Source organism: Fusarium poae, chromosome 1 (assembly GCF_019609905.1).
Source record: "Fusarium poae strain DAOMC 252244 chromosome 1, whole genome shotgun sequence".
NCBI classification, from domain to species: domain Eukaryota; kingdom Fungi; phylum Ascomycota; class Sordariomycetes; order Hypocreales; family Nectriaceae; genus Fusarium; species Fusarium poae.
In genome coordinates, this window is record NC_058399.1 from 92,568 (window position 1) to 113,917 (window position 21,350).

General features: G+C 44.1%; 8 protein-coding genes across 8 annotated transcripts; 4 read left to right on the forward strand and 4 right to left on the reverse strand.

Annotated features, from left to right (window-relative positions):
• Window positions 1-67: 67 nt before the first annotated feature.
• Window positions 68-1,657, reverse strand: FPOAC1_000039 (uncharacterized protein; the record flags this gene model as incomplete). The annotated part of the gene is made up of 1 exon (XM_044844659.1): window positions 68-1,657. The coding sequence occupies one exon, from the start codon at window positions 1,655-1,657 to the stop codon at window positions 68-70; it is 1,590 nt and encodes a 529-aa protein (XP_044710575.1).
• Window positions 1,658-2,405: 748 nt separating this feature from the next.
• Window positions 2,406-4,573, reverse strand: FPOAC1_000040 (uncharacterized protein; the record flags this gene model as incomplete). The annotated part of the gene is made up of 3 exons (XM_044844660.1): window positions 2,406-3,968; window positions 4,014-4,445; window positions 4,481-4,573. The coding sequence occupies 3 exons, from the start codon at window positions 4,571-4,573 to the stop codon at window positions 2,406-2,408; spliced, it is 2,088 nt and encodes a 695-aa protein (XP_044710576.1).
• A 453-nt stretch (window positions 4,574-5,026) lies between these two features.
• Window positions 5,027-5,398, forward strand: FPOAC1_000041 (uncharacterized protein; the record flags this gene model as incomplete). Its single annotated transcript, XM_044844661.1, has 1 exon — window positions 5,027-5,398. The coding sequence occupies one exon, from the start codon at window positions 5,027-5,029 to the stop codon at window positions 5,396-5,398; it is 372 nt and encodes a 123-aa protein (XP_044710577.1).
• Window positions 5,399-6,560: 1,162 nt separating this feature from the next.
• FPOAC1_000042 (uncharacterized protein) lies at window positions 6,561-8,522 on the forward strand (the record flags this gene model as incomplete). Its single annotated transcript, XM_044844662.1, has 5 exons — window positions 6,561-6,825; window positions 6,881-6,949; window positions 7,004-7,578; window positions 7,806-7,822; window positions 7,871-8,522. 5 exons carry the CDS (start codon window positions 6,561-6,563, stop codon window positions 8,520-8,522), a joined length of 1,578 nt encoding a protein of 525 aa, XP_044710578.1.
• Window positions 8,523-9,254: 732 nt separating this feature from the next.
• Window positions 9,255-11,285, forward strand: FPOAC1_000043 (uncharacterized protein; the record flags this gene model as incomplete). Its single annotated transcript, XM_044844663.1, has 7 exons — window positions 9,255-9,527; window positions 9,580-9,702; window positions 9,765-10,413; window positions 10,465-10,514; window positions 10,572-10,709; window positions 10,765-11,062; window positions 11,119-11,285. The coding sequence occupies 7 exons, from the start codon at window positions 9,255-9,257 to the stop codon at window positions 11,283-11,285; spliced, it is 1,698 nt and encodes a 565-aa protein (XP_044710579.1).
• Window positions 11,286-11,539: 254 nt separating this feature from the next.
• FPOAC1_000044 (uncharacterized protein) lies at window positions 11,540-13,273 on the reverse strand (the record flags this gene model as incomplete). Its single annotated transcript, XM_044844664.1, has 1 exon — window positions 11,540-13,273. The coding sequence occupies one exon, from the start codon at window positions 13,271-13,273 to the stop codon at window positions 11,540-11,542; it is 1,734 nt and encodes a 577-aa protein (XP_044710580.1).
• A 4,685-nt stretch (window positions 13,274-17,958) lies between these two features.
• FPOAC1_000045 (uncharacterized protein) lies at window positions 17,959-18,879 on the forward strand (the record flags this gene model as incomplete). The annotated part of the gene is made up of 2 exons (XM_044844665.1): window positions 17,959-18,098; window positions 18,150-18,879. The coding sequence occupies 2 exons, from the start codon at window positions 17,959-17,961 to the stop codon at window positions 18,877-18,879; spliced, it is 870 nt and encodes a 289-aa protein (XP_044710581.1).
• A 167-nt stretch (window positions 18,880-19,046) lies between these two features.
• On the reverse strand, window positions 19,047-20,813 carry FPOAC1_000046 (uncharacterized protein; the record flags this gene model as incomplete). The annotated part of the gene is made up of 1 exon (XM_044844666.1): window positions 19,047-20,813. One exon carries the CDS (start codon window positions 20,811-20,813, stop codon window positions 19,047-19,049), a length of 1,767 nt encoding a protein of 588 aa, XP_044710582.1.
• Window positions 20,814-21,350: the final 537 nt, after the last annotated feature.

Here is a 21,350-nt window from a genome sequence, read left to right on the forward strand (position 1 = left end):
ACTTGTTAACAATACAACTTGCGCAGAGTCGGTCGGTACATAGACCGTTGATATGTGAGTGTTTTCTTCATACGTGTCGCCAAAAGGTGGTCAGTTCTTGGCTATTGGTGCTTCCATAGAATACTGGAATCCGAGAGTGATGATTCCGCGGGAATTCCACCATGCTGTATTGATCATGATACGCAGGTCGTGATTCCATAGTTCGTCCTGCCCATAAGTTTTGCCATTCTGGTGATCGCCGTCTTTGGCGTATGTGGTCTGAATAAGGGCGGTCCATGGCTCCATGTCTCTTCTCCGATGACAGAGTCTCGATATCCGGGAAATGTATATCCACGGGTGGAAATAATCTGGCATTGTCACCGAATATCCACGCGCGCTGTCGAAATATTCTGAGCTGGTCAAACCGAACACCCGCATAGTCAGCCAGGTATTTCTCTTTCCATCCCTGCGCATTTGAGTATGGGCTACTAGGAGGGCCCTCGGATGAGTTTGAGTATATCCAGTCGGAGTCTGGGCTTGAGTTCTCATTTCTCGCTAGTATTTCAGGCAATCGAATGTGCGTTTGGATTGAAGAAAAGTCCCCAGGGTGATCTCGAAATAGAAAGCAGCTGTTCATACTTTGTGAGCTGATTGGATTCTCACTGTAGATGGAGTATAGCCAGCTTCGCATGTTCTGAGTTCCTTGAGTGCCCTTGCCCGTGTGATTCAGCAAGTGGAATAAAAGGTCAATTCCTTGGCAGACTGTCCAATCAGTCAAATATTCGCATTCTTGGGGCATTCGTAGATCCTCGAAGTACGCATAAGAGCTCATGTACATGTTGTCGGGATAAAGAAGGTTCTTCTTCCTGGGTCCTCCAGCGAAAAAGGCAGGGTATCTATCCGCCCAGGCAACGTGTGCAAAGACAGCACCATAGCAGGCCTGTAGATAGTCCCGGACGCAATGGAGAGACTCGTACAGCAATGGATCAAGTGTCTGCCAAGAGGCATGGGCAAGCGTCCAGTATCTCTCCGAGCCTGGCTGAATGTCGTCGTCATCTTCGTACCAAGACTCAAGCTGGATGCTTCTTGCCCACTGCTGATCTGCCCCTAGGGCGTCTGCCACTTGGGGATGAAAGACCTTGCAGAGCAGCTCAAACTTGAGGAAGGCTCGAAACAGTCGATGTCTCTCCATAGTTGTCAAATCGTCCAAAGTCACTCTGTTGCCAGTGTCGGTGTCGGTGTATACGATTTTGGGAAGGTTGAGGTATGCGATAACGGGAGTAGATGATGTGGCCTTGGACATGTAATCCTCAATGAGAAGTCCCACTCGCGAGAACATGCGATAAAGTTCGGTGATGCGGTATTTGTCGAAGCCTTGGATGGGGTCGGGAAGTTCCTTTGAGACCCACTGATTAAAGTGATTCTCTATCGCCCAAGCATTACCTTGTGTTTCATTGAACCCGATGATGGCTATGGCGTCTTCGAGTAAGCCTTTGTCGTTATCACGCGCTTCTGTCAGGTCTAATAGATAGGTACGCATAATACTGAATTTGTACTGCTGGTGATGTCTCAGCATTGTTGGAGATGCTTTGATGAGTCTCCAAAGTGTTGTGTGTGAGTGGATGCTCTCCATGATAAGGAGGCAGACCTCCGCCGGTAGGGTCTGAAAGGCGTCCATGCTGTCGATGAATCTGGTTACTAGACACTTGGTGTAGTCGCTACGTCTGTGTAGTAGAAAGAGTTGGATAAACTTGTCAGAGGGGGAATGAAGACTTATATAGCCTTGATGACGAAAAAAATTAAAAGCACAACAGCCTTGTATTTGAGTTTAGTCACAATTTTACTGTGAGGTTAACTCTAGTGAGTTTAATTCGTAGAACCTAGATCCCGATGTGGCTGAAATCACTATGGGCAGTAACCAATAATGTTCGAAATTCGTATGTTATGAGTTTAATAGACAGGCTCTAATACCTTGAAGAGTGGGGAGTTCAGTGTTGTGAGTCTTGATTGGGAGAATGCAATATTATCGAAAGTCAAAGAGCATTAACCTTTAATTTCTCTATGCACTTCTGAGCTTATGTTCCAATCGCGACCGTCTAGGTTTCAGTTGTCCCATTGTCATTAGGTCCCAAAGCTAAGTAGAGCGTCCGTCCAATACCGCAGTCAAAAGACAAAGTACTAAGGGAAATGAAGAATATGCTCTACGTATCGATTGCTTTTTTATTCTTTTGGGCGGCCCAGGCTTCAGTCTTCTCGGTTTTTGTTAACTTTATCATCAACAATCGTTGCCCCCTCAGATCAAATTCACAACATATCATCAAGTCAATGTTTTTCTCAAGAGTAGGTTTTTCAACACAGACGTGACTCGTAGGTCCGGATAATCATCATATCAAATATTTTATTGATGGCATCCCGTCCATATTGTACTACAGTCTCGAGTTGCAGCATGACGGAGCCTTCTCATCTTCACCAGTATATAGAATACTCTTGTTCTTTTCCTGCGTGGATGGGGCCACATCCAAGGCAGGATTGCCAGAGAAAAAGTTCACAGGCTTCAAACCGACCATCATCTTCTCACTAGGCATCACAGGCCAATCTTCAATGCGCGGGTTATGGGTCGAACCGAATGTGTGCCAAATTACGATATCTTGGTTCCTGACAGATTGAGCCGTACCCGTGTTTCGGCGCTTCGCGATAACCGAGGCCAGGCCATCACCACCAGAGGATTGCATTGTATACTTTCCTGCAGGGAAATAATCATTATCTTCATGGCGCGTAACCCAAACAGCATGCTCAGCAAACTCAGAGCGCTTTGCGTGGAATGAGTCAGGGTGTGAGAGCAGCATCTGGCTGTAGGTTGGCATAAGCTTGAACCCGACAGGTGTACCTGTGATGGGGTTGATCTTGTTCTCATTGACAAATTTAAAGGTCCGGGCCTTTGTATGGTCAAGATCAAAGCCACCCTCTTCCTCTATGAACTTATTCTCGGTGATGTAACCGACGCCGAAGGGATTGTGAACAGATGGATCGTTGATTCGGAGAGGCTTAGACTCCTCGACCACGAGTGAATTAGCGTGGCCATCAATCGCAGGATCGATACGGAGACTGAAAAGATGCTGGTGATACGGCGCTAAAACACCAGGTGCAACAATGGTTCCATAGGGATATTTACCCTTGTGATCGATAGAGGCTGGTACAGTAGATAGAATTCCCGTAGCACGAACCTCGTAGAAGATGGAGGCATCTTGACAGAAGTGCCATGCAAATATGTACTCATAGTTGCTGACAGTGATGATGGTTTGAAGAACAAGGATGCGAGAACGAGTCACAACGGGAGTGTTCGTGCGGAAGTTTGTGTGCTTCCACAGGATACCATCATCCTGCTCATGACAACAGACAACATTGGGTAGCTCCATAGGTTCACCGGATGGTGTGTTGTGATAGGCACTGAAGTACTTGATGGTACCTAGACAATCACACCCAAGCTGGAGGTTGTTGGCATTGATACCGGCACCATCATTGCCAAGATCGAAGGCAGCCTTTCGAGGGTAAGGAGCACGCGGGTCACCATAAGGAACAAACATTTCAGCCAGGGAGAGACGGTAGAAGAGACTGCGGCCATCATATCGAATGTCATGCAAGGTGAGACCCTCTCGGTAGTTGAACCCCACACGGAGATCCCACTTCTCCCACTTGATATGGTTGCCTTGAATCTGGAATGACGGACCATCTGGTTGAACAACCTGATATGGCTTGGTGGTTGTGCGAGGGCTTGGCCTCAAATCGGGGTGATATTCGCTTGTGGTAGTTGAATGAATTCTTCGGCGATCAAAAGGTTTGTGTTCGGTGTTGATCTTGTCGTGAGGCGTGGTGGGTAGACGATAAACTTTTGTGACCTTGAGAGCCTCTGAGACTTCAGCACAGACGTCGAGGGGATAGGCGTAGTAGTTGGCGTCGGGGTTTTCCAGCAACCGGAGGTAGAACCAGCACTGATGACGATTAGAATGGAATATACAGAAGATATTGGGGCCTACCATTGTGACTCGTTCGGTCATGTCGTTCATGCCATCGGTCGCGTAAGCCCAAGGCTCGACAACAACAGTAGCTCCGGCTGGCAGGTCAAGAGTGCGGATTTCAGCCTGCACCTCTTCATTGGCAAGACAAGCAGCCTCGACGTCCTTCATGTAATTAGAATCAATGTATGAATGTTTTCCCTTGACATGCTGCTTCTGGGCGACCTTATCATCGTCAAGGTTAACGATAAGCTCAAAGAGTTGATTCTCGCCAGCATCTCCCTTGATAGAAGCTTCAACACGGGCATAACGAGTAGGGACATATCCTGTAGGTTGCTTGTGATGTTCCTTCTCGAGGTAAGGAATCATCTCCTTTTTGGCTGGCTCGAGAAGAGTGATGACGCGAAAGTTGGGGTCTTGGTCACCAAAGTGGGGTCGGACGATCCTTGAAGCCTGAAGTCAGTGTTAGTATTTGCACTGCTGAAGACCAATCTTGGATCGTGGGAGAATGTCAATTGACTTGCCCTTGAGATCTCATCGGGCCTCAGTGGGTCAAATGGATGGATTGATGCAGTAGCCATTGTCGCGGAGGGAGACGTGCTTGCGTTGTTTTCTTGATAGGTAATGCTTGTCAAGAAACTGGAGAAATACTGAATAATGAAGTCAAGATAAGAGATATTGAGAGCTTTATACAATCAAAACAAACAGCTAGGCAACATTTATCAGAGATTACACTGTCAGTTCCGGTTGAGACAATAGAGATGAGACGGCGAAACCGGGGCCGGGCCGGTCTTAGATACGTCAACGCGTCCATCGGGTAATTTTTACCCCAAACCGAGTTTATTTCCCCGACGCATCAGCACCGGGAGCGGAATAACTTACCGCGACCTTACCTTTGGAGGATATAATCGCTCCCCTCCTGCCTCCAAAGGTAAAGCTCAGCCAAGGGTAAAAACTAATTGAAAGTCTTGACTCATTATGCGCATGGTGGGGCGGATACAACAGTGTCAACTATCCAGAGCTTTATCTTGGCTATGACGGTTTACCCAGAAGTCCTCAAGAAAGCCCAAGCTGAGATCGACAATGTCATTGGTCCTGACAGGCTCCCCGGATTCGAAGATCGACAGAACTTACCATATATCAATGGCATGGTCAAGGAGTCACTTCGATGGATGCCGGCCGTGCCAATAGGCGCAGCCCACAAAGCCGACGATGACACCTACTATGATACATTCCAAAGGGATCATTCCTACTGCCGAACATATGGTGGTTCTTACACAACCCAGAAACTTATCAAGACGCGGAACGTTTTGACCCTGAGCGTTACCTGGAACCCCGAAATGAACCGGATCCGGACAGTAACGCTTGGGGTTATGGTCGTCGGATCTGTCCGGGTCGACTACTAGCTGACGAGAGTCTTTTTATTGTCATTGCACGTGTAGTAGCGGCATTTGACATTGAGAAGGATGTGGACGAACGAGGAAACACTATCGAGCCAAAAGTAGAGTTTACGACGGAGGGTGCGTTGAGTCGCCCTGTTGAATATCCTTACAGAATCAAGCCAAGGAATGCAAAGTGCGTCAACCTAATAAGAACTGTGGAGAGGGAACATCCATGGGTCGAGGGTGATTCTTGTTTCCTTCCAGAGGACATGAATATGGTGTGACCAGGCTGAGCATGGCTGTCAATGATGGTATATCTGGTTTGAGTTGTTTTATAAGTACATGATAGAATTTGAGAAGATCACGTCGCTTTGGCGGAACATGGGTGTTGAATATTGGATTTGTTTCCTTGCTTAGGACTTCAGGGATAGGGACTAGTTTATGTGACTATCATGAGCAAAAAAGTCTGTGAAGATCATAATAAACTACAAAAGTGAAACATTTTTATGGAAGCAGTCACTAATACGTCTGGCAGTGGAAGTCTGGTGCTACTTACCATTTTCTCACAAAAGATAGAATGTAGGCGCGTTTACCCTATACAGCAGACTGAGGTTAGTCTTGGAGAAAAATGACTTGGATTGGACGAAGCATCTCAGTGGGGACAGGGAATGACCCACATCACTAAATATAGTCAATATTCCTTGACTAACATTCTGTCACACGTTCGATACTACTGTACGGTTCTTTATCGTGTTTCCTTGATGGTCCGGCAATTAACCGACTAACTTGACAAAATAAACGCTTTCTCCACATGCATTCTAACCCATTTTATAACCCACATTTTAACGACAGAGCACCGTAGTACATGTTATTCTAAGTAATCTCAACAGCGCTACATAAGATAAGCTGTATCCCCTCATCTCATCCAAATCCCGGTTACGATAAACAATGAACTCTTCACGTCCCAAACGAACTAATAAGGCGTAAGTCACTGGAACGAGCATGGGGAACTGACTGTCTGATACATAGATACCCCAGATGTGACCGATGCCGACGCCGCAAAGAACGTTGCGACGGAACCACGCCTTGTGCAAGATGTCAAAATCATGACCTCGAGTGTAGTTTCAAGTACGTTGGAAAGCCTCTTGGACGACCACGCAAACTGCGCCATCATCAAAGATACGCCATGCCAGACCTCCCAGAGGTGCTTGAGACAAACACCGACTTCCTGAGTGTAGAGAGGATCCATGCATTAGAGCACATAGTGCGGCATTACACTGGACTTGATCATCTTACCACTGAGAACTTGGAAGAGGTTATTGTTAGTCTGTCGAGAAATCAAGATGTGTCGTCTCACAATAAAAAGCACCCTGAGCAAAACTCAATTGGGGAGTTGACAGTCCGAATTTTGGATAGCCCAGACAAACAAAACCAATCACAACGCTCGTACAGTGAGTCTGAAGAACAGGCGGCCCTCAAAGATAGAATACTGACTAACTCCCAAAGATAACAAGAGTCTCTCCCATTCACAATTCCTCCGGCTACTATTCGATAAACTCGACTACCTATATCCAAGTTCGTTAGGTGAAACTAACCAGTCCATTGGTAAATATAACACACGTCCCGTAGACGATGATCCCCTGGATTCAAGCTCCTCGCAAATTCTATCACATGGCATAATTGTTGTTGAAGCTGCATCAGTGTTTCCGACTTTCGACACAGCTTCCAGCCTTATCAGCATATTCTTCGAATTTGGTCAAATGAATTACTTCTATCTCGATGAACTCATGTTTCGTTCGAGCGTTGAGCAGTTCTATAAGGTACCCTGCACACTGACCCCACAGGATGCTCCGCGGGTCTGCACGGTTCTGATGGTATTTGCCATTGGCGCTCAGTTCTCGCACCTCCAAGGTGGAGAGCGCTACCGAAGGCAAATGATACAAGAAGACCACGTTTGGATGGATGATGCGCTTGCTTTGATGTTTTTCCGCCAAGCGTTTAAGCTAGTACCAGATGTTTTGGCAATAGGTTCTTTGGAAAGCGTTCAGGCGTTACTTTTGATGGGCTTCTACCTTCTTCCTCTCGGGCATTCTGGCCTTGCTGCTACCTATCTATCAACAGGCCTTAGAATGGCTACAAATTGCTGTTTGCAATTTGATGATGAAATATCACTTACGGCAAGGGAAATCGAGGTTCGGAGGAGGGTATGGTGCACTGCGTTCATTTTAGAAAGGCAAGTCGCTCGTTCAACAGGGATCGCCTTCTCTAATATCGTCATAGGAGAAACTCTGTCTATCATGGGAAGCCACTCGCTCCCACACGACCGCCTCTTCAAGGGTTTGACATGCTTGGAAACGTCGAAATGTCCTCCACACGCATCGATACACATCATAACACGAAAAGTATGGTAATTTTAACCAACATATTGGAGCATGTCTGGCACACGATGTAACTATACTATGGCCCTTGGATATCGCAGTTCTAACTGAAGCTTAGGAACGGACTGTTGGACCTCGAATCAACTCAACAGATTGATAAGCTCCAAGATGTTCTTGATATTCGTGATCAGCTGCTCCTATACTGGGATACGCTCCCCGATAACATTTTTGGCAGGGACCTTTGTCCTCATAAACCATTGTTCCGGCACAACGCTTACCTTGCACTGAGCTACCACAGCATTCACATCTTCATCGGGCGACCCTTCATTTTTGATCGAATTGTCGAAGAGGAAATGAGAACTGGGCCATTAACAGATACGACAACTAAACTAATCACAAGCTGTATCGAAAGTGCTCTTGCTATAGTTGATTTGTGTCAGAGGATTAAAGATCAGTCTGGTCTATCACGGTCGTCATACATCGAGTTTACCTCGTGTCACGCTGCAGTATCGGCTCTAATAGCTGCATCTATCTCGGACCGGGCGTCTCAATGGAATAATATCTGTAGGCAAGGTCTTGATTTACTGAGAGCTATGCTGGGCGGTGTGTTCTCCCAGAGTGGTGGAAGGAAAGACCTGGACCGGTTGGAGTATGCCGTTGATCAATTGCTGGAGTATAACTATCTTGACCTTCCTGAAGCAATGGATGGCGCCACATACCAAGACTTTTTACACTGGGGGGAATGCTTTCTAAATGTTGACATGGCATAGTTGGAGAGCCACATTTAACCAAGGATTATATAGTAGATGGTAGTCAATGTAACATAATGAGATTAACGACAAGCCACGAGAAACTTATTCGGTTAGTCGCGGAGTACTCCGGCATTTTATTCTGTCTTGAAAGCCCTGAAAATGCAAAAGGGTAACAGTCAGTTTGTAATTGTTTGACTCAGAATTAGTCTATGCCTCGTAGACATGAAGTAATCACGTTACGTGATAGCTCATCGGCGACTTTTCGCATTAAGTCCCGATAAAGAGGGGAGGTGGGGACCGGAACTCAGACTTCACCGGCCCGGGTGATGCAGACAACCTAACCAACAACAGCGGGGTATCAATCGGGAGTAAAGTGCCCGATAAAAGTCAAATATCGGGTCTTTTTTGATGTACTCACTCCGTTACTATAAGCGGTATAGATTTGTAGTATTAGTTAATTCAAGCCCGTCACGAGCCGTGGGATTATCGGACACTTCGGAAGCAGAATGAGGGGGCTGTACTGCTTGCAATTCCGGCTTACCTTTGTAGTAGTAAGTGACCTTTTATTGGCCCTGGTCTGGGCATTCTAGCTAGCCAGTCCGGCTTACCTTTGGAGGATAGGTCGCAAATAAAATGGGTGCCCTCCCTGGCCGATTACCAAAATCGAACGATACTTGCACATCGTGACAGTCGTTCGATTCTCCCAGTACCTTGGCACGTATTCGGGCATTGCTTATAACGGCCCCAAGAATGGGTAGTTCGTCATGGGAAGATATCTCAGTAGCGGCCCAGGTCGAGCTTCTGCAGGCAATACCCGATCAATGGAGAATCGACCTAAAGCAGTACTCCAGCCAATCTAATGTTTCTCGCATCCCTCTTACTTGTGGAGTCTTGAGCAAGCGACAGATCGCTATCACTGAGCTCACTGTATCTGAACTCCAACAGCGTATAAGGTCTCGCACGTTGAAGGCGACCGAAATTCTAGAGGCATTTGCTACTCGGGCTGCTATCGCTCATCAATTGGTGATTATAGACTTACATTACAACTGCTGACTGGATGCTAATGTTACAAAAGGTCAGATGCCTTACTGATTGGTTCTACGAAGAAGGTCTCGGTTGTGCCAGAGAACTCGATGAAATACTTGAACGCGGTGGTGAACCTATTGGACCTCTGCATGGAATTCCTGTTGCTCTCAAGGTATGAATGGGCATAACATATAACTCTGTACCCTCGAAACAACCCCTAACAACCCTCATTAGGATACCTACGGACTCAAAGGTCATGTCACGACACGAGGCTACATCGTCGGCAAGGGTGTAGTGTATGATCACACTTCTGACATCGTCGAAACCTTGAGATTGGCAGGTGCCGTCTTCTTCTGCAGAACTACCATGCCCCAGACAGGGTTTATCCTAGAGACTACAAGTAACCTCTGGGGCCGAACATTGAATCCATTTAATAACCGTCTAGGTGCCGGCGGCAGCTCTGGAGGAGACGCTGCGCTGGTTGCAATAAGAGGAGCTCCTATTGCACTTCCGTCGGATATAGGAGGCTCCATCCGCGCGCCAGCCGCTTTCTGTGGTCTCTATGCTATACGTCCAACATCTCAGCGTATCCCCAAAGGAAATTGGGCTGGCACCATGACTGGCCAGATAACTGTCAGGGACTCTGCAGGCCCTATTTGTCACTCTATTGGTGACGTTCGGCTATTCACCGAGGTAATTTGCTCTCATCAAGATCAACATCGATATGATACAAACTCAGTTCCGATCCCATGGAGACGGGTTTCTCTGCCTCAGAAGCTTGCAGTTGGTATCATGAAGTGGGACAAGGTGGTGATGCCACAACCACCCGTGCTCAGAGCCATTGAGCATACCAAGAACGTTCTCTTGAAAGCCGGTTTCGAAGGTTCGTTTTCCATGACACTCATGTCCTTCTTGATACGCTAATTTATCACAGTGATTGAATTTAGCCCGCCTGTCGATTGCTGGGAGCTAGCCAAGTGTTACGTATGAGTCTATCAATATCAAACATTCGTGCTATAGAGAGAGGCTAATGAATACCAGTACGATCTGATCTTTCAAGACGGAGGCGCAGATACATTGGCAAAGGTAGCCATATCTGGGGAGCCTCTAGTCCCAGCCTTTGCCGACCTGCTCAAGGTATTCAATGCCAGGGCACTCGCAGCTACCGAAGTTCTAAAGGTATGAAAAACGTCATTGCAAATAGAAAGGATGCAAAGTAACCACCAACGTTTAGCTCAACCTCCAAACAAGAGCCTACAAAACAACTTTCGCTCAGGCTTGGGATAATACTAAGGATATAACCTCGACCAGACGTCCTATTGACGCACTCATCTGCCCATGTTCACCCTCAGCCGGTATCCCGCATGATTTCAATGTGTGGTGGGGATACACCAGCATGTGGAATCTTTTGGATTATCCCTCTACCGTTCTTCCTATCGCCAACTTCAAGATCAGTCCAGAGAGTGACCCACCAAACACATCCTACAAGCCTTTGACGTCAAACCCGTATGACAAGACGAATAATGAAATGTGTATGTTTTGCAAACTCCCGCTTCCAATCATGTAGTCTAATTTATGTGTTCTGCAGACGATCCAAGCCTTTTTATCGATCAGCCAAGCACTATTCAGGTTGTTGGAAGGCCTTTTGATGACGAGGAACTTATTGAAGTTAGCGCTGCGATTGATACAATACTTCGTGAACACAGTACTGTTAGACAGCGACTGGCCAAAGCAAACAATCTTTCAAAACTGTAACATGGGCTGAAGTAAGTTAGAGATCGAACTCGCAAGTTATAAAATAGCGAAGACATAGCTACAATAGATTGTTTTGCCAAGCTTCTTGACCAACGTTTTGAGAACAAGGTACCGCCTAGATAGAAAGTTCAGACTTGGTGCTAAAGAGTAACAGTGATGCATTAAAAGATTGGCAGATATTCACAAGTCAAGGCATGTCAGTTACAGAATTTATTGCAAAGATACCAGATACAGGAAAAACAAGAAGTTACATGCTAAGAGAAACGAGGCAACACTTCTGTCCAAGTAGCTTTGAAAACCTCGGGGGGTGAATAAAACAGCCCTCGAAAGCACTCAGAAATCATGAAAACCCGACAAAGTGCATAAATCAAGTAACCCGTAACGGCACTGCCTCGGAACACGAATTCCACTATCCCTTCAACCTTCTTCTGGTCAACTTCCTCCATCTGTGACAGTAAAAAACCCGTCAACCTCAGAGGTACCAATACAGTATAGCAAACGGGTATGATACCGATGGTAACCAAGCTTGCAATCCTCCAGAGGAGTTGTTCTATCGGTGTAGGGAACTGGAAGTTCCAGGCGATAAGATGAGCCGAGCCGAAAACAATACCACCGATGATGAACCCAATATCTTCCGAAGACATGAACATGTACCCCCACTCTCCATTGTGCAGTTTTCCAAACGATGACTCTAGATTGTAAGAATCATTTGGAATATATGTCGATCTCTCTCCGCCATTGGTCTTGGATACTAGTCCAGTGAAAAACCCACCCGCCGAAAGCCTATCCAACTTCGCTATATCTTCGTCCGTAAGCCTCCGTGCAGCAATCACATCTACCGTTGATACCATATCTTTGGGCTTATGAAGCCAGAACGCGTAGGTGACAAAGGTACACAGTGCGTAACTGAGAGTAGCTATTTCCAGTTGTGTTGAAGGAAGACCTTGAAATTTCCTCACAACAAGTTGTGCGAATAGCCATAGTACCTGGAGTAATGTCAAAAGCTTGACTAGAGCGTCCTCTTTGCTTTGTGCGTTGATTTGATGCTTCGTAATCGATGGCAACCTCTCCACAGCCCCATTACTCAGTAATGCACATAGATCTAAAGAGGTAACCGCGATGGGTAGCGTGATCTCCCATTCCTGCGATGTATCAGAAGTATCATCATCACATGCATACTTCACACCTGCATGGAACGCCGAGTAAGGCATATAGACCTGCCATTCAGGCATTTCAACTACTGGTAAAGTCGATAGAGTGGTAGTGTAACCGAGAGGATGGTGGCATTCAACGTCACTCGACTGGACTTGTGATGACGACTCGAGATAATGGGTCAAGGTCGAGATCTGGCATTCATCGCATAAACCTGATCGGTACCTTAGGATGAAACCACCCATATTGGCATAGTATGCATGAGTCATCGTCCACTCGATTCCAGACTCTTTAGCCCTCGTTCTCATGACGTGGCAACGTGATGATCTCCATGCAGCAATGAAATCAGCCATTGATTTGCCAACCAGGAACTCGGGTAACATGATAGTCACAAGCATCCACTTTGGTTTTCTTGACAGCCATGTGACAAAATGCCGAAAGTAAAGACACAAGGAGCTGTTCGAACTTTGGTCTTGAGTATCGAGGGTAGTGCTGATTGATGCTTGCATCTCAACATCAGTGTCCGAACTGTCGAGTGACTCGGGGTCGCTATCTGATGCTGCCGCAGGTGACGACCGTTTGTCGGCCTCTAGTGTCTGCTTCGGTATGTTCAGGTGTAAAACTGTCCACGTGCAAAGAAATATCGTCGCCATGGAGCTCCAAAAGATTTCCAAAGTTGACCGCACATTAGGTCCAGAAACATAGGTGACAATTTCCTGAGGTAATGTGCAATGAGTATCAAAAGAGATGGAATAAACGGCAGGCAATGAAGCCAAAACGAAAAATGTGGGTGATGAAAAAATCATCATGGCAGAGGAAGACTGACGTTCAACCATATGGGGGTGATTTCTCAAAAATGTATAAGCTCTGATACAAATGTGGCAGTCTATGTGATAATTGCGATTAATATATAAATGTCAAATTCGAGTCTGGAATCTCTACTAACCAATTATTTATCTAAAAGATAGATAAGTGACTTGTGCAATCCTCAAACGTTTACCTACCCTGGCCTGATGGGTTTCTCATGACTCAATTCATGCTTGCCAAGGCTGTTCAGCTGCTGTCTATATGCATGTTGCTTCTTTGCTGAGTTAGACCGCAACGTTGGGCACACATGCATTTTATGGCCGGCTGAAAATTATCTATTCTGCAGCGCAAATCACTCGAGAGTTGGTAATATTGATAGATCATTGGTGCACGTGACTGACAGGGTAGTTCAGCTTTTTGAATCCGAAAACCAATAACCTTGACGATGCTGACAGCACTCAAGCATAGGCCCTACGCCAAGCGATTACGAAAATTCATATCTGTCTGTTTTTAAAAATGGCAGTATCCATTTCACAAGGCAGGATTTCGTTGATGCTGAGAACACTTGATGTAATTGCCAGAAAATATATTGATCCAATTGCAGTAGTGCTTCTGTTTTATCTGAGAATAAAGTTGCTCTGAGAACCCTATCGTTCGTGAAGAGGCTGCATCTTGTGATTATCAAACCTCGAGGAACACCCATATCAATCCAACTGCAGTAACCGGTTTAGGAGGCAGGAGACCAGGAATATGTTACACAAAGCGCGAATCATCCCCACCCGAATCATTTTATGTGGTACAGCTTGGTCTCGGTAACACGATCCATCCCTTTACATTAGCTCCTGCTGACGTGGTCTTGTCCCTCGCCTCAAAATCTCCCTTCGCCTAGACAATTGATGTTTTCCTATCTCTGTATGGTCAGGAAAAACAGGGAACTCATTGCTTACCTGCATTTCATTCACAGAGCTTGAATGTCAAGAGAGGTGGGGAAATTGTACTCGCCATTTTTTATGAACCGAAGGACTGTGGGAAATGGGAGCCAAAAAAAAACGACTATGAGAGCACCAGGCTGGCAGTTTCTCACTCCTAATGTCACATAGCCCATGCCCGTCAGGTATAGAGATCGACGATGCATGAAGTAGGTCAAGTATGCGAGTTGATCACCCAGCTTCCCATTATTGGAACTGGTTCTCTAGGCTAACTGCTCTTGTATCTCAAAATGATGGGGGGGGGGGGGGGGGGGGGGGTGTTATTCAATAGCAACATGACGGAAAATTATTTAACATTTTGGAAGTTCCAAGTCTGTGGGTCACGCCTCAGAAAGCGTCATGCTATCTCTAACACAATGGCTTCAAGTTGTGCTTGAGAATCTTGGCCACCCTGGGGTCCGATCAGCTACGTGATGTAGTCGGAACGGACTCTTTGAACTAGAAGTTGCCTTTGGTAAACGCATGGGCTCTCTCGGTTGAGTAATCTCGCTGGTAAAGCCACTGTCTGCGAGACCTAGAAGGGTATACATCCTATCCCAGTGATAAATGTTAATTACGATTAGGCTAAAGTTAGTTATTATAGGCTATAATTATACTTCTATTATTTAGTAATTTTTAAGGTATAAATCTTAAAGTATATATTTAAAATTAATTTATAAAATAATATAATTTTTAAATTTAAATATTAATAAAAATTTAATTTAAAAATATATATTATAATTTATAAAATTATAATTATAATAATTATTATAAAAATTTTTATTATTTTTTTTAAAAATTAATTATTAAATATTTTTTTATTAATATTAATAAAAATATTATATAAAATAATAAAATTTAAAATCTTTATTAATTTTAATTATAACGTGCTTGATAAGCGAGTGAGTCAGACAAGCGAGTGGGTCAAAAATCCCTCACCTTACAACATTTCAATCTGATCAGATACTTCTTAACCAGCAACTATGTCACAGTCTTCAAATGAAGCTAGAATTCTTCTTGCCCTTCAGGCCCTTCAAAATGACCAAAATCTTAGTCTCCGACGCGCCTCAGGTATATATAAGGTTCCATTTGAGACCTTACGCCGCCGCCAAAATGGCATTCAATCACGACGTGATTCCGGCCCAAACTCGCGGCGACTATCTGATCTGGAAGAACAGACTATAGTTCAGTTTATTCTTGACCTAGATTCGCGAGGGTTTCCCTCGCGAATCCGTTTTGTGGAAGAAATGGCCAATTCTCTACTTGCAGACCGCGATGCATCACCTGTCGGCAAGCGCTGGGCTCATAACTTTATAAAGCGACAACCAGAGCTAAAGACGCGTATCTTTCGGAGATATGACTATCAGAGAGCTAAATGCGAAGATCCGACTATTATTCGTGGCTGGTTTCGGCTTGTACAGAACACAATCGCTAAATACAGTATCCAACCAGGTGATACCTGGAACTTTGATGAGACCGGCTTTATGATGGGCCTTATACAGTCCGGGATGGTAGTCACAGGCTCAGAAAGGCAAGGAAGGCCAAAATCAGTGCAGCCAGGAAACCGTGAATGGATTACTGCAATTCCAGCGATAAATGCCGAAGGTCAATCGATCCCGCCGTTTATCATTGGTTCAGGCCAGTATCATCTTGCAAACTGGTATCGAGAAAGCAACCTCCCCGGCGATTGGGTTATTGCAACAAGCCAAAATGGATGGACAAATAACGAGCTGGGTCTTGAGTGGCTAAAACACTTTGATCGATCAACAGCGAAGCGATCAGTTAGTCTCTATCGTCTCTTGATCCTCGATGGTCATGAAAGTCACCACTCTGTCGACTTTGAGAGATACTGTCAGGATCACAAGATCATTACACTTTGTATGCCTCCTCATGCATCCCACCTACTCCAGCCTCTCGATGTCGGGTGTTTTTCAGTACTGAAGAATGCTTATGGTCGAGAAATAGAGCATCTGATCAGATGCTCTATAACCCACATTTCTAAGACCGAGTTCTTCCCAGCCTTTTATGCCGCTTTTCAAGCTACCTTTACAGAGAGCAATATCCAGGGGGCTTTTAGGGGAGCTGGAATTTATCCTCTTGACCCAGAAACCGTCGTCTCGAAGCTTGATATACAGTTACGGACTCCAACGCCTCCTGGGGAGGCAAGTCAACCACCAAGTCCATGGGTTTCAAAGACCCCAAAGACAGCAACAGAGGCTCAATCTCAATCTGAATACCTTACCAGACGAGTTATTATGCATAAGAGCAGTTCCCCAGAGTCAATAATTGAGGCTATTAAGTCAAATACAAAAGCAACATTGGCAGTTATGCATGAGGTTGTCCTATTAAGAGATCAGGTCCGAAATCTTGAAGAGGCAAATGCAATACTAAGCCGGCGCCGGAGGGCAAAAGAACAAGACTACAGAAAGGAGGAGCGATGACTGTACAGGAAGCATTACAATCAATTGATCAGATAGATGTGAATACGCAGGTAGTGGCAGAATCATCAAGAAGTGGTGGTCGAGGAAGGTCGGTTGGACCGGGTGTTCGGCGTTGTGGTGTATGCGGCAAGACCGGGCATAACGCAAGAACATGTCAAGAGGATATTCAGGCCTCTGGAGATGAGTATAGTGAGTAGTTATAGTCAATTGAATGAATTGAAGCAATTTTATCATCTAGATAATAAAGAGGGTTAAGATTTTTGACCCACTCGCTTATCTGACTCACTCGCTTATCAAGCACGTTATATTAAATTAAAAAATTATTTATAAAAATTTAATTTTTATAATTAATTTTATTTTTATAAAAAAAAATTAATTAAAATTATTTAATATTTTTTTTTATTTTAAAAATAATTTTTTTATTAATATTTAAAATTAAAATATTATAAATATAAATAATAATTAAATTATTATTTTTATTATTTTTAATTATAATATTTTTAATTATATAATTAATTATTAAATTAATAAATTAAAATTAAAATTTTTATTATATAAAATAAAAAAAGCTTTTAAAGTTTTTTATAAAATAAAATATAATAATAATATTAATATATTAAAAAATAAAATATTTTAAATAAAATTATTTTTTAATTTTTAAAATAATTTTTAATAAAAAAAATAAATTATTAATAATTTATAAAATATTTAATAAAAATAATATTATTAAAAAGTTTATTAAATTAAAATATATTATATTAAAAATCTTATAAAATTAAAAAATTAAAATAAATTTAAAAAAAAAAAACTTATAATTAATATTATAATTTTTAATATAATAAAATTTAATATAATAATAATTATACTTTAATTTAATATATTTATATTATTATTATTTTAATAAGTATAAATTCCCTTATACTTAAAACTTACTTAAATAGTAATAATTAATCTGCAGAGGAAGTAATATCCTAATGCTAATACTTAGCATTTTTAATAATTAAATTATAAAGATCTAATAAGATAATCTAACTGGATCATACGAGGCATTTATATCTTGTCATGCTCGTTAAGCTGCCCGCCATGTAGGATCTAAGCTTTGTCCAGCTAGACATTGTCAATGCGTTTTTGTTGCTCGCGGGTCTCTCGATGACTCTACTACCTTTGTCCATTACTGGGAGGAGAAACACTGACCGTTGGACTGAGTCGTCATCTATCGTACTTTTGGTTGTCGGCGTGTTGACGTTTGTTGGATTCTTGGTCTGGGACGGACGCTATGCAAAAAAGCCCATCGTTCCGTTCCGTATGATCAAAAACCGCAATGTCATACTTGCTTGTGCTTCGGTTTGTATGATTGCCATGTCAGATTCAACTTACAGGACGTTGGCATCCAGTTTCCTGCAGGTGGCTGGAGGTTATTCTCCCGGACATGCAGTCCGCATAGAGTGAGTACCGTGTCGAACATGGAATATTACACTTCTAACTTGTTATCACAGTAACTCTCGAAGAGTTGCCCTCAATCTTGGTGGTCTCGTTATTGGCTTTGCTATTAGATTCGTCAAACATACTAAGCCTTTTATCATTCTTGGGTTTTTAATGGTCACTCTGGCTAACGGACTACCCATCTATTTTACCAACATCGATGGAGCTCGAGTAGCCAATGAAGCAGCTCTTACAACTGGACAAGTGTTGCTCGGCCTAGGTCGAGGTTTTGCGCAGGTGCCGCTTCAAGTCTCTTTACAAGCTGCTGTTCCAAATCACGAGATTGGTATCGCAACAGCCATGTTTCTGTCCTCGTCTGTGTTCGGTGCCAATGTTGGCAATAGGCAGGCTACTCTATCTCACCCTCTCACATCAAAGGCTAACCTGGTTCTCAGTGTCAGTGGAGCTCTTTGGAATACCTTTCTACCACGACGGCTTTTGAGTAATCTCCCAGAAAGTGACAAAGCCAATAGTACCGCTATTTTCCGTTCGATAGTGACGGCACAGAGCTACAAACTTGGCACGCCAACTAGAGATGCGATCAATCTTAGTTACCGCTCTACGCAGCAAACACTAGCCATTGGGTCCCTTTCACTTTCTATTCCTCTGCTTCTGATGATGTTTTTCTTTCAAAACGTCAAGCTCGAAAACGAAGATCAAAAACGGAACCTGCTCGCTGAGGAGCAGCTTGCCGCAGCTGGACAAAAGATTACTCGAGAGGCGGATAATCCGGAAAAGAATTGAGACTGGTAGTTGCAGGCTACGAAACTTGGACGTTACGAATTTACTGTCCTTGTCCGTCGGATAGGGCACTAGACTAGAGGGACGTCTAACATAGCAATTAAGATAGCATAAAATTGGAACCAACGATATCTAGATTTGATAGAATCGAACACGAATGATTTATCAACTCAATATGTCCCTCCAGCGTCTATCAGAGTTGTCATAATTGTACCTCGAGCTTCACTGTGGGAGAGATATCTTCTAGAATTACCCGCTAACCTCGCTGGGGAGTTACCCTCAGAGTCTTCAGCTGTAGGATCAGCCCCATGTCTGAGTAAAGCTACTACAACATCGAGTGCTCCAAACTCCGCAGCAATGTGTAATGTTGTAAGATCGAAACGACGAACTTTGTCCCACTCAGTCGGTGATTCGATATACTGTGACTCTCGGCATCCGCAGTATATGCCCTCTTGCACTCCATGTCTCCTTTTTGTGGGACTCAGAGGGTTGTCAAACGCGAAGGAAGCGCGACTGTCAATAGAGTTACCACTCAACAGCAGTGTCTCGACTAGTCGTGATATTTCTTCCCTGAATTCACGTTTCCAATTGTTAGGATTCATAGCAAGACAATGGAGTGGTGTCCAACCATCGTGCGCAATTGTAGAAGGATTGGCGCCTTGGGCTAGAAGTAGCTGAGCTGTCTCAATTTTTCCTGGTAGTGATAGGTCTTGCAGTTCGGGCACTGTGGGCGCTAGTGCCCTCAGCAACGGTGTCCAGCCCATGGAGGCAGTTACGTTGATATTCAAGCAGACATCATCGGACAAGAGATACTTGATGGTGTTGATTCGGCCTCCTGCAGATGCAAAATGTAACGCCGTTTCGCCATTATGATTAGGCATGGTGAGAGCAATTTTCCGCGATTCAATTGGTATGCTTGAAAGAAGTAGGTGGAGGATTTCAATAGGTGATCCATATGCGGCAAAGTGCAGAGGAGTATTTCCAAATAGGTCCTGTTGCAAGATAGAGGCATTGAAGGCAAGAAGAGTGCGAAATACATCCTCGGTCGGTTCATTGTCCTCCAACTTTCGCCTGAAAAAGTTATCCCTCTTGACACGGGCTCCTAAGTAGTGCAATGCAGTCTGTCCTTGACTATTGGTGAGATTAGGGTCTGCACCATTATCAAGAAATGCCTTCAGACAATAATGCAATTGTCTGCACAGAGCGGTCCATATAAGGAGAGGCTCACATATCCACCTAGGCCCAGGCTTACTTGGATCGGCCCCAGCAGCCATAAGAACCTTAATTGACTGTGACTGTGCAGCGATTTCAGCTTGGGTCTGATCTCGGCGTTCAAAGCATAGCTTGCTGACAGTTATATGAGCCAATGCATCGGTCAGTGCCTCTTTCTCAAAGGGAATCTTTTCGGAGAGAAGCAATTCGAGATTTTCCACATGCCAATTATCCGCTGCCGCACTTAAGGCCTTACTTCTCGACCCAGACGACCAATTATTCTGACCCCAGCGCAAAAGCTCACCTAATGTAGCGGTTTCGCCATATTGTGCTGCTTCTACCAAACAGCTATCGAATCCCTTGATATCGTAGCCGTTGATATCAGGATTAATGTGTTGCCAGATCTTTTTGAGAATGGCATGGTTGTTTAGACGAGCAGCCAGTCCGAATGGTGTTGTAAGGTACTCCAGGTCGAGAATATGCGGCTCTTTGAGCGGGTCTGCCCCAGCTTCCAGTAAAATATCGACGGCTTCTTCTTTCTCTAGATAGATTGCTAAGTGAAGCGGCGCGCCGTATGATCCGAGGGGTTCGTCTGGCTTATCTGAGAGGAAGCGCCGCAATGCCGTGAGATCGCCAACGTTGATAGCAGAGCCCAGGGATGTTGGGCTATCTTCTACTCTTTTCTGGCGTCCTACAAGTTCGGGGATAGGTGCTTTTTGGAACATTTCGACGATATATTAGGTGTGAAGAGGTTTAAGAGAGAACCCCTCAAACTCTACGTAAAAGAAACAGACTTTTTACCCAACCAACAAACAGTGGAGAATTTTACTGCTGCTGCCTAGCTTGGCGTTTTCCTACGACGCTCTGTAGTAAATAATCCCCAACATTATAATAATAATTAATAAAATGCATACAATTATGACCTTATATTTTAGAATCTACAGTGCTCTTGCTATTACCGATGGTAAAGTGATCGACCATCAGCACAACTTCTCGGCGACACTGAGAAGCTCATGTTACTGTTAAGGATACCACCACTGGTGACAGGCTATGTAGAGCTCCATTCAGCATCAATGTTAAGAATGTATAAATTAGATTGGCTTCTGATACTCTTAAGAGCGAAATTAAACACGTTACCGCTTCGTGAGACCTGAATATATCCATCTGGCTTGTCCTTAATTATATATGTTCTTGTACTCGTTATCGTAGATTTGAATATTCGATTCCCAGACGTCAATATAGTCATCGGTGGCGCGATCAAC